The following is a 13172-nucleotide window of genomic DNA, read 5'->3' on the forward strand; positions in this document are numbered from 1 at the left end:
ACGGGCCAATGCCCAAAATTTCATTGTGACCCCCATGCCTGGCAATGTAGAACGCCGTGTGGGAAGAGCTAGTCAAAGAGATTGACAGTTTGAAAAGCCAGTTTTGTTGGCATGATCTGCCAGCATTTGTCTTGAAGGCTAGGTAGGTAGGGTAGGAAGAGTAAAAGAGCATGGCCAAAATTGAACTTTTGGGATCCCACCAGGATTTGATTTTGTAATATTAGTCTCCAACAAATACTAGACTAAACCCCATTTGGAACCACAATTTAATGTAAGCCAGATGTCAAGGAAGTCAGAGAAGACTGGAGTTGGGTTCATTCAAAGAACCCTCAACAAACCCTTGTCTCATTGTAAGATTTTGATATGCTTTGATTCCAGTATTTGTCTCATGCACTATCTTCTCAACATTTAATCCCTCTATTTACTTCCCTCAGCCCTCCATCCCATTCCCATTCCTGCCCTTACTATAGCATGTTCTACTCACTTCTGAAACATTCAAAACCCAAGATGAAAACTCAAGATGGAATTGCTTTCTGCAAATGCATATGGGCATGTGACAAAGGTTCCTCAGAGTGGGGTTTACACGTTTTGAGACCACTGTTGACTACGAACCACACTGAGACACATAAACGGATGCCTTAGGCCTCTTACACTACCTAAATAAACGAGTAAACTATACACTAGAAAGAGTTTATGAGACAAGCTGACTTTAACCCGTGGATATTTTTTAAATTGGTTCTAGAAAATCAATTATTTAATATTTTTTTAAATAATTTGTTTAAAATTTTGGAATATTATGGAATATTTAGTTTGAGGATGAATTTGCGTGGAATAGTAGTATAAGAAATTGAGGGGATATGAGATCCACGTTGGGCTTTCACTTTCGGTGGATGGTTTCAAAGCTGAATATTGAAAAACATAAAATACAAAGTCAACAACCCAACGGCTGTCTGTGGAAGTCGGTGGAAATCGGCACGTGTCGGTGGTCCACCCCTCGTCATTCTCTCTCTTTTCTTTCTATGTTCCTTCGGGTTGACCGACACGTGCTCTACTCAACACACGTGGCAATCTCTGGTAGGTTGTTGGTTGCTTCATATCTATCTTGGAGAAAGTACCTTCCTAGAAACCATTCAAGTGTTTGTGGACAAAGTGATTGAAGGGTGTCATTTTCTTGGACCCCAAACACCACCCCTAGCTCTGGGTTCGCTCTACACATATCATTTCTTTATGACTCTTTCAAATTCTCTGTAAACGTGCATGAGGGTGTCTCTGTTTATAAGGCTTTTTATTTTTTATTTCTTTATTTTTATTTTTATTTTTAATTTTAATTTTTTTTGAATAATTTATAGGACAATCATGTATGGTTGGACCTATAATGAGAATGCATGCATGTAAATCATTTGAAATCATAAGGAAAAAATGTTCCAAAAACTTTTCTTTTTCAATCCAACTTAATGGTTTTTGACTTTGGAGATGGTGTTTGGTTTTGTTTTTGATGTGGCTCAACTATCATGACTCCTTCCTCTCTCTAAATTCTAACACCTGGCAAAATTAGATGTGATATTCTTCTCAACCTCTTCCATGGAATGGGGAAAAGGCAAGAAAAAGCTAAAAAAAGTTGAAAAGCAAATATCAATTTCTACTACGGTGAAAAATGCGAGAAAATATCTTAAAACTATGAAGAAAGTTTGTCTGGAATTTAAATCTTACAAACTTATTAACTAATATAACCAAAGTGAATTTATTACTCATAAGTTCAGTTTAGAATGATTGATATTAATATGTTATTTTTAACTAAATAAAAAAAAGTAAAATATTTTGATTCTTTCTATTCAACAAAAAAATCAAACTCTATCTTAATGTTTTTTTTTTCTTATTTAAAAAATGATGAAGAATATTATAAATTAATGGAATGATTTAGTTTTATCAAAATAAGAAATTATGGGGTGTTTAACTTAATAAATATAGAACGCTTGTGAAATGATTTGAATAAAAATACAATATTCCATATACTCATTATAGTTGGACCACTTGCTCAATTAATATTGCTAAACCCGTAAAAAGATACATGATTAATGAAGAAATAACTTAAACTAAAGTGTTGTTTCCCTTTAAGATATTTTAAAATATACTTTATAATATTTAAGTCAACCGTAATAAAGTTATTAAAATATTGACATACCTAGTCAAGTGCACGCGGGAGGATAGAATTGTCAAAGTCTAACTTAACCCGATATTAGAATCTTATTTAACAAGATGTTATGTTTTCAAATCTCATCACATATTTATTTTTTCAATTTTTTTTAAATCTAAAAAGTATTGCTTTATTTTTTTTAATTTATTAAACTCGAGTGTAAGTCCAAAAAGAAACTCTACGTGAGGGAGGGTGTTGGAGTGAACGATATATTATAATCCAAATCCTATAATTTTAACCTTTAAGAAAATTAATTTATGATATATATTCTATTCAAAGTTATATTTTATTTTCTTGTTGGTCTCTAATATTAATTTCTAAAAATTAAAAGATTATGGTACATGAAAACCTGGTCAGGGTCTCAGTACAAATATGTTTTGTGTTGTACAAGTGGTTGGACCTGTAATAAAAATTTGGGACCACAAAAGAATTTGTTACTCCTAGAAATGTCACCTCAAGACTATGGAAGGAAACACAGAACTTTATTGAAAGTTATTCAAATTCTGATGAACTTCTGTTGGTAGAATTGGAAAGAAGGAAGAATCAAGGGTTTTTTTTTTTTTTTTTGGAATCTTTTCAAAAATGATTTTCAATAAATAGTTGTTAAAAATAATTTTTAAAATGAGTCTTTGATTAAATATTATATTGAAAATAGTTTTTTCAATTTATCCTCCATAAAGATATTAGATACTCATATATAATATAAATGTTTTTGAAATATTTTTTATATTTTTCATCGATGTTTAGAAGATTGGTAAAAAACAATTGATGATAATTAAAATTTGTTTTTGATGAAAAATAAATTTTTAGATTGCCTTCTAAAATGTCCAAGAAATCTTGATTGGTTTTTTATTAATCAATTTTTTCATTTAAAGTCATGAAATGAAATTACGAATATGAGAACTATTTTTTTTTTTTTCACAGCATAAGAGTTTTGACATTTGTTTACGGAGAGAAAAAAAAACTTTAAGAGAAATGACTAAAATTTTTATAGAAAGAAAAATGTATTTTTTTTTTCAAAGATTTTTTTTATATATTTAATAGTGATAATTCTTGACTAGTTTTAAAACTCCCAATCCATTTATTTTTCCCATTTATTCGATCAACCCACTTGAGCATCCAAACCCAACTCCAACAATTTTAAAAAACAACTTATTTTTAGAATATATTATTAAAAAATTAATTTTTGAATTAATTTTTTCTTCTAATAAAAACAATTTTGGGTCTAAATTTTTTACCCTCTACTATTTTGTACCTATAGCTAATTTCATAATGCCATGTTTTTTTTTTTTAATTACAAACATTTTTCATTTAGAAAGTATTATTGAATGAATAAATTGCATGTGATATAGATTTTTATTTTTTTTATTTTATCATTTGACCAATTACCTATGAACATATCAACCATATCATTAAAAATAGTAACATAAAAAAAAAATTCCATGTTGTCACCATTTTGGTAAAAGATCATTGGGTAGAAGCCTAGAACCAATAATTTTGAGTCATTACTCTTATGGATATCCCACCATTGGTTGACCTAGCAAATCGTAGGTTTCCTCAAAATTGATGGAAGTCGAAGCTTGACAATTTTTAATGGAAGATTATTAAAAGTCAACCCCTAAATGGCTCTCAAGGGAGTGTAGAATGACCAAACAATCATCCTCTTCATTGACCCAAATTGTTAATGGCGTGGCTCCATAAAACTTGTGTTCCACTCTCTCCATTAATGGATATAGCTTGCAAGCAATCCCTTCCCACGTTTTCTTTTCTTTCATTTGTTTAATATTTGTTCTTTGCTTCCACCGATTTAGAAAAAAAAAGAAAAAAGAAAAAAGAAAAAAAAAGGGATTGATAATATTTTATCTATGTTTTTTGTTTACATAGCATTCCACATCACATACCTATTTTGGAAGTATGACTTTGGCTCTTCTACCGTTTAATGGTATAGACTTTATACTTCTTTTCACATCTAAAGTGGAGTTTAGACTTTTTCTACGGTGCAAACAAAATTATAATATTGTTTGTTATATTGAAAAAACTTTGATATTATATGATGACCTATGTTAGTGCGATCAAGACGAGAGCATGTTCCACATTCACGTAGCTTTGAAGAGGTGTTTCCTCTCAATTCAAGGATCACCTTTTAAAGTGTAGAACAAGCTTAAGCCTTTCTAATCCCAAGTACCCGACCCCAATGTGTCGAAAGGTCCCATTTCCCTACCAAACCATAGTTAATAAGTTTTTCATGCTCCTAATATGAAGATAAAATAACTCATGCTAAAGTTTACAAGGTTTTAATGTAATTCAATATAAAAATAAATTATTCCACTATATTATTATAAATATTACAATGAATCAAAGAAAAAATATTGTTAATGGGTTATTGATCTAATGAATGTCTCACATCTCAAATTGTTGAGATTTGAGAAGGAAATGATCTTCAACAAATAAAACTTGAAAAATCAAGATGAAAACCTTAGTCATGATATTTATTAGTCTTTTTGTAAGTTAAGTGATGATGCTTTGTACAAGGATGTACCTCAACAATAAGAATTGAAAATCAAGATGAAAACTTTAGTTATGAACTAGTAAGGTCTTATTATATTCATGTAGAGCATCGTTACTTAAATCACAAAAAGATTAATGAATATCATAGCTAAGATGTTGTTTGGAAAGTGTTTTTAAAAACTATTCTATGACATTTTATAGAACAAAAATATGTTTAAGAAAATGAAATGTTCTTAATATGTTTTCTATATTTTTAGATATGTTTTAAAAATAACTTTTAATCTAATACTTTATTTTTTAATTATTTTCTATATTGTATAATTATTTTTTAAAATAGTTTTAAGAAACTAACTAAAAGATATTTTATAAAATACTTTGTTTTCTATTTTTAAAAACAAAAATTATTTTATTTTTCTCGTTACTAAACATGTTTTCCTTTTTTCTTTTTTTTTTTTTGTTATAGATAACAAAAAATTGTTTTAAAACACAAATAGGGTCTAAGATTTTCAAATATAAAGATCATCTCCTTCTCAAATTCCACATTAACTTGCTTTTTTAGACATGTGAGGATCACTTAAACTTTGGCATGGAAATAATATAGTCCTTCTAACTTTTAAGTTTATACACTTAAACGATAAAAATATTTTTATCATTAATATTTACTTTATTATTAGCAAAATGGTGATTACCCCATCCGTGGGCTCACATAAAGAAGAACAAAAAATTTTGAAATTTTAGAAACCTCATCTTGTGAGTTTTGTTATAATGGTATGTTAGATTTGATTTTAAAATTTTTTCAAAGATTTCGAATTAATTTTTTACTTATGGGACCAACAAGCATTTTGCAACAATGTTGGATTCCTAAACACAAACATTAATTATTATATTTATTAGTATTTCTATAAGTTAAGTGATGATGTTTTATATGAGGATGACAAGACCTTACCTAGTGTGGGAGATTATCTTGAACATTAAGTTCTACATGAAAATTTTTTATGGTCCTTCAAAAATCTTAATAAGTCAATCGAGATATTTTACACTTCACGAATATTCAAAATAATGGTTAAATATTTTAAAAGTAGCCTAATACATAGAGGATATTAATAGATGGTTAAAGTTTTCGTTTCAGGTAATTGGACCATAAAAATGCAAAGTAGGTATGCATATTGTCACGGGCTTAGGCTTTTTCTAAGCTCACATGTGATACTTAGATAACCGAGCATGTCGTGACAATATGATCACATCAAAACAAATATCCATTTCTCCTAAAATTGGAAAATAGAAGTTTTTACTTATTGCCTAACTTGTGATTAAAAAATTGGAAAATTGATGTCTACATGTGCTTTTTTAACCTATAATGACCTTTGTAATGTATGAAATGGTTTAATGACTAGAAAGCAGACATAAAACAAATATCTATTCAAGGAAATTTGGTGTCCAATGGTTAGTTTGATTCCAAAATCTATAAATGAAATACATTACACACATTTCACATAGTTCTAACATGTACAAATCATTTGTGCTCAATGAAAAGTCATATTTAAGTTCTTTAAGAATAAGATTTGCTAACCTTCATTGAAAGTACTTATACGTGAACATCAAATTGTCTATCTACTTTTTATGAAAGTTTTGATTATATCTTTTCTCAATTGTAATATGATAAGGCTATGGGAAAGGTACGCGGCAAAGATTCTTAATATACCGAAGACACCTCAAAGATGTTGAAGAAGTTAGAGGGTGAGGATGTAGAGAGATTGTCCAAATCACTTTGTTTGTAATCTCTCTTCCTTTATTCTCTTATTTTATTTCCGTTGATTTTATTTATATATTTTTATTATTTCTTCTTACTAGTTTTTATGCAAAAAATCTAAAAATTGATCAATACCCAATTCACATTCCTCTTGAGTGTATAACTAGTATAAGTTAGCTATACTTCACAGAGTCATACAAAATCAAACAAGAAAATGTTCAAATTTCATTTGTCTGGTTTGCCGGAAAAGAAGGCACTTGAGGTTGAAGGCATTGATTGTTTACCAAATTAGTGGTCCAGTGTAAGAGTCCAGGTTAAATTCATTAGGGGAATATCACCTTACACCAAGATCTTTGAAAAATCAAGGGCATGTCATACTTCTTGATGCCATTTGCCAAAGGTCAACACCACTTGCAGCCTTGTTGACCCCTTCCATGCTTGTTTTCTAATGAATCGAGATGGACACTTCTACAAAAGTTTAAATTTCTCCCAAAGTAGTTGTCTGTGCTGCATCATTACTTCCACACTAACTTCTTAAGATTTGATACTTTTTTCCTTTGTTTTTTTCTTTTGGCCCAAGGTTCTTGCAAGGTTTCCAAGCTTTTTGATTTTCTTCACCTGACATAAGATTCTCGTATCATTTTCACTTAGCCCATCAGTCATCAGGTCTGGTAGGTGTGCAGATAGAGACAGCCTCCACCGTTGCCTAGTGTTTGAATTTGAGAAACCATTGAGGTCCAAGCCTGGTGTCAGGCAAAGCCAATTTTCGCCCATTTTCCTTGCAAGCCAGATCATGGGATCCTGGAGCTGGTTTGACTTCAAGAATGTGTGTGCAGTGTGCTTGCTTATTAGCCACAATTCCATTATGCTGGTTGAGTAGCAGGGAAGCAAAATGAAATGATAAAATCTCACAATAAGCTCGGGCTCATGTCGGTTTTGTAAAACCTTTGCTATTCTGCAACATGAAATCTTTCAACAATTTGGAGAAACAGCTGCCATTTTATCAAAAATGGATATATAAATGGCATACTGATCTTGCAATCTTAGCCCTTTTCCTATAGCAATGAATTATGATCATGTTTTGAGCAGGATGGTATCTGGGCAATTTTCTGGCACACTGTGAACCAAGGTTTCATATGATATGTAGGTGAATATGAGGAAAGTTTGGTGTTGGTCATTGTTTTGCCTGCAAATGGAGCCAGCATATGCTTCCATCAAGTAGCCTTTCGTGGTGATTTCAACATATTTAAGGAATGCTTGTTCAATGAGTAGGAACCTTTTTTATCAAATAAGATATGAAAATCATAACATGTTCAGGAGAATTCAATATTCAGAAACCAGACACTCATTATGGAAAACATACAGTCTAGACAGAAACAAGAGCCTCATGATCACTTGATAGATTTTAACACCAAATGGAAGTTTTCACTGAGTCCTGTTGATAGTGGGACGAAGCATCTTTGCATTTGATCTCTCTGTAAATTCCTGGTTGTTCTTGCTTGCGCTTCTTATCAGTCTTGGACGGTCTTTCTTGCTTACCTATACCAAATTCAAACAACAGGAGGTGAGAAGAGCTAAAAGACAGAAAAGCAGAAGGAAAATAAAGAGTCATATTCTGAATTAAGTCCTTGGTTAGGGCTCAGCTTTCATTCTAACTTTCTTCCTCACCCCAAGTTTTTAACACCAAAAGTGGAAGAAAGCAATCAAATTCTACCTTTCCTACAGTTAAATCTGAATTCAAGGCACATGATTCCATCAGATTATGAAGTTGAACCTTAAGTATTCTAGTAACATCAGCATCCTGATTATGGAGGCTCTACCTTGGTATTCTCTTTTGGGCAGTGATTGTTTGGCACAGTTTTTCGCCTCGACACACCTCTTGTAACCTTAAGCCTGAGCTTAGGTGCTTAGAGCTATCTTTCACTTTTGGGGAAATCACAGGAAAATTATCAATCTGAGCAGCAACCTCATTAGATCCACAACTCTCCCTTTCTTCTCCCCCAACATCGAAAAAGTTCTTCCTCATCACTGAGCTTTGAATGCTCATAGTTGGCTCTAGCTGCCCACTTACATGATCTTCAACTGAGGAGCTTCCAGGAAGGCGAGTCGCCATCCACCGCTCTAGCCAGCTCCAACCCATGTTTGTTTCTTCACCATCAGATCTAGTTTGTTTTTTCTTCGAACAGATTCGCAACTACAGAGTGTGGATGGATTAGAAAGAGTATATTACTAAATTAAGACTTCCTTCTTATCATTTCAAATCAGTGTTTCAGCTCTACCTGTTGTGCAAAAGCATAGGCTAGAGCTCTTTCTCTCCTGGTTGTCGCCTCCATCCTGTTCTGAATTCTCATTTTTAACACCTTGCTACTCACTGTGCTATCATCCCAGTCGTCCTGAACATTCATGTGGTTAAATGTAAATTATCCAGACAGATTTTAAGTCATAATTGAATATGCTGCAGAAGCTTGAATCAATTCTTCATTGTTTTATCTCAAATTTATATTTCTAGCAATAAATTTCATGGAATGATTATCATGGAAGACCAATATGGTCTTAGATTTTTTACATGATGTAATCTTCTAAGCCCTAAGTCAAACAACGATTTTTTCTCATTTTCACTTCAATTTCTAAGAACTAGAGTAGCAGAAAATTTTGCTTCATGTTTTACCTTAAACTTGGTTGCTTGAGCTCTGGCTTTATGCTGCATCCGAGCATGAGCCGCAACGCTTCCCTCCCCATCTGAGAGAACTTCCACAGAATTTCCTGTTTGGACTTCCAGTGATGTGTCCACAGACTCCCTACTTGGATTTTCTATTCCTAGAAGAAGCTCCTGCCCACCATCCATTACTTTTGTTCCTTCATTTCGACGCCTAGCCTGAGTTTCAACCCAGTGAAGCAGATCAGTTAGCATGTTGAAGAAAAGGGTACCATTGTATGCAACATAAATCCAATTATCAATCTCAGCAGGCATTTTGAATGACGAAAGACTAAAATCATTTTCTTGGAAGGTATCTATCCACAAATATAGATGTAAATTGAGTATTCTGACTATGTGGATTAACCAGAAAGCCTCTAAATGCTGACTGGATGACAATTGCAGCCTCTTCTTCACTGAAAAAATTGGAGGCTGAATTCTGCTTTTGTTGTTTTTTAGCCTCTTTGCTCTGGAGATCCCCTTCATCTGTTAATTCATCTGGTATAGGCTGTGTGACAGTGGCCTCTGAACTCCTAACAGAGGCTGAATCCTCCTCTGCCAGGACTGAGTTGAATTCATCCCCACATAGGTATGATCTCACCGAGCTCCATCTCCTCTTATCCACCATATTGTTCCTTACCTGAACAGATAACAAAGCAACCTCATTCATTATAAAGGAACAAAAATTGGCATATAATTCTAGAACTATAAATTGAACCTCCCCAGAAAAGAATCTAGTCTTGATCCAATTCAGTCAGAAAGATGGAGGGATAACAACTAGAAACAGTTTTATTCTCTGAATTTTGACCAAGATAGCATCAAAAGAAAACACTAGAAGACAGAAACAAGAGGCTTTCTTCTCTGAAAATTTAGAGCAGTAAAGTGGCTCACATTGCTCTCATGGGTGCTGACGGACCGGCTCTTGGAGAAGACACTCCTTACCAGCTCTCCAGTGATACCCATCTCAGTAGAGAGATCCTGAAGCGGAATTCCCAAATGGGTTTGTCTCCAATTCATTCAAAACCCACCATAGAATTCAATCAGTGAAGGAAAATTCACATGTCCTTTAGAAGGTTTAAAGAAAGCAATTAATAGGATATTAATCAGAAAAGGCACATGCTAGGTAGAATTTAAGTCAGAAGAGCTGCAGGATTTGCAGAGCTTTAGAGCTGGAATTGAAGTCTTTAAAAATCACAAGGAGAAATAAAAAGTGAAGAGTAGATGGAAAGGATGAATTTCAGAAATTCATAGTTCTTATTGCTTGCTCATCACTTTTTGCACATGGCTTGCAGCAGATTGGCCTCATAAAGTTTGCTTGCTAATGGGTCTAATGTCTATTCCCCTCTTTTGTTGTTGCTTTTGCCCTTTTTAAGTCACACTCTTCCTTTAGTTTCTGCATTTCACTTCAGATTTCTGTACCTAAAACATGTCAATTTCCACCTCCAGGGCCTGTTTGGCAAGCACAAAAATTAATGTCCATTCCAGAACAGAATTGGCATGAGCCACAGTTGGGTCTTGTTCACACTAAAATGCATGGAAATATTGTGCCCAAACAGGCTCTTCTAGATTTTTTTGAGAAGAAAAAGTGGTATACAGTGGAAAGATTCTTATGTGGGCTAGGTGAAGTGAGTTATACAGTAGCTTGTGATAATAGGATGGTTTGATTATGACTTATATGTTTGCATCCCAGACTTCAAGCTATGCTGCCAACAATGGGCACATGTTCTATCAATACAATCAAATGAACAATGACTACATCTCACAGAAAGATATATATTATACATTGAGGCACAGGACACTAAAATGGGTTGGCAAATTCAACAATATGTGTTGGGTTGCAACAATACTGTTTTTAAGCTTGGGAATCCGTCACCCTGCCATAAAATACTTAATCTTACCTTACTAGACATTTATTGATTTTCAGATGAAATGGTCAGAACCCAATCCAAAACTAAGATTAACCAAGTGTTTTGTTCTTATGGATGGTAAAATAGTCTAACTACACAATAAAGAGGTGTAATGTGGAGGAACCCATTGAGAAAGTTTAATCAGATATGCATGGATGAGGGATCAATTTGTTAGTACCAAGTTGCTGGTCTGGAAAAGAAGGGCTCAATGTGAAATTTCACATCAAGGAGGTGGTCCATCAAATGAATCTGCTCAATTGGCCACCATTTCGGTGTGGATGACAATTGAGGATGATGGCTATCAGGCCAAAGATAGTGTCTTTGCCTACAATGATAACAGCCACTCACAACTCTCCACCTCTGGCTTTTTGGGTAGCTGAAATAAAATGTGGTTGATATATTCATACAGTACAGTACACAACATTTGTGACTCATGAACTTGCATGACTGCAACTTTGAGCTTTCTGACGCCAAGTCTGAGTGATCACATGCCTACCAATGAAGTACGGGACCTAGTTTCTAACGCCAATCTTCTCAATAAGTTCTCTGTTGCACTCTCTAACCATTGGTCCAATGCCTCCATCTCCCTCTCAGTAAGCATACCATTGTCAGAGTTTATTTCATAGACACCATTAATTAGCCTCTGTATTCCAGTACTACAGACAATCATACCCTCTGGAGTATCTTCCTGTATCTGAAATGCTCTAGATGATCAGAAGTTGCCTTATCCAAAAGCTGCATCTTCCCTACCGCTGGAAATGGGTTAATGGGCTGAGCCCAACCGACCCAATATTTGAAAGTGGAGAGAGCAGTTGCTCTTAAGTTTTTTAACTACTCAAAAAAATGCCATTGAAATTTTTGAGTGGTTCTAGTCTCATTCATGACTTGGGTCACTCCTAGCCAATACAAGCTTGTTACATGAAAGGCGTCAAAATCAAAGCAAGCCAACTTTAATACAACTAAATGAATTTCAAAGATTTTGGGAAAATTCAAAAAAAGTTTTCATATGGGTTCATCATAATCCATACATCGCAATACACCAATGTCAAATAGTTGTTAAGAAGTACAAGGTAGAGACCATAATATGTGCCTTAATCACACCTTCGTAACTCCAAATACTAGGGATTTGTTATAGTTTTGTTTATAATACTTCGATCAATGAATGAAACAACTAATTGAGACGAAACAAGATTCTTGTGCATCTATAAAAGTAATTTGTTTTTTTCTTTATAAACACCCCCAAAAAGCTCTCAATTGATTGATGGAAACAATTGGTCGGTCTAGCTTTAAATGGAAGGTTGCTTTATGGGCTCAAAACCTTCTAATTGAGCCAATTGGCCACCGAAAATTTCAGACTCGTTACAAACACATACGAAATACATTATATTATTAGGGTCATGCTACAGTATCAAAATGTACTTTCAACATCAATCTTATTGTGTACTTAATCTCATTTCTCTGTAATCCAATCTCATACTATTTGCCAGGACAGCCTAATTCTACTACATATAAAGCCATAGCTAGAGGCACATATTTGGAAGTGAATGTACTAACAGTGGACTACACCAATTAGGCAAGTGAATATACTAACAGTGGAGTACCATACATTTTGATTGCGGCTAGCGTAGGGCCAGGGAGGTGGCTGTTTGATACGCCTGTGAGTCAAATTCTTCGGGAGGACAACACATAGGCAACCCAGGCGCCTATTAATGGGAAAAATATTAAATATATCTACCACGTTTGAAGAAAATTTAGTTTCTATTTTTTTATTTTTAAAATTAAAAAAAAATAGTATTAAATTCTACGTAAAAAATTAAACTTTTGTAAAAAAAAAAAACAAAAAAGTTATATATTTATCTTAATACCTTTAAAAATCTATTTTCTTAAACAATTTTTTTTTTAAAAAAAGAAAGTTCATGGAAACATAGGGACAATTATTTGGACACACCCCTCTTGTTTAGCATAAGCTCTTGCTTAATTTGGTCATCCATGGCTTAAATACACCACCAATTATGACCAACAGCCATATAGTAAGGTAATTTGCATTTTCTTATGCTAACCTAAGCTGTGATTATAGAAAGAATAATACACTAATTAAATATTTTTTTTTTTTAAGAT

At 33.3% G+C, this 13172-nt stretch overlaps 1 protein-coding gene across 1 annotated transcript; it reads right to left on the minus strand.

Annotated features, from left to right (window-relative positions):
• Window positions 1-7717: 7717 nt before the first annotated feature.
• On the minus strand, window positions 7718-10545 carry LOC100241471 (protein IQ-DOMAIN 33). The gene is made up of 6 exons (XM_002267466.5): window positions 10039-10545; window positions 9515-9787; window positions 9121-9327; window positions 8732-8845; window positions 8273-8646; window positions 7718-7991 (listed from the first exon to the last, which is right to left on the minus strand). The coding sequence occupies exons 1-6, from the start codon at window positions 10162-10164 to the stop codon at window positions 7988-7990; spliced, it is 1098 nt and encodes a 365-aa protein (XP_002267502.4). The 5' UTR covers window positions 10165-10545; the 3' UTR covers window positions 7718-7987.
• Window positions 10546-13172: the final 2627 nt, after the last annotated feature.

This window comes from Vitis vinifera, chromosome 12 (genome assembly GCF_030704535.1).
Source record: "Vitis vinifera cultivar Pinot Noir 40024 chromosome 12, ASM3070453v1".
Classification (NCBI taxonomy): Eukaryota; Viridiplantae; Streptophyta; class Magnoliopsida; order Vitales; family Vitaceae; genus Vitis; species Vitis vinifera.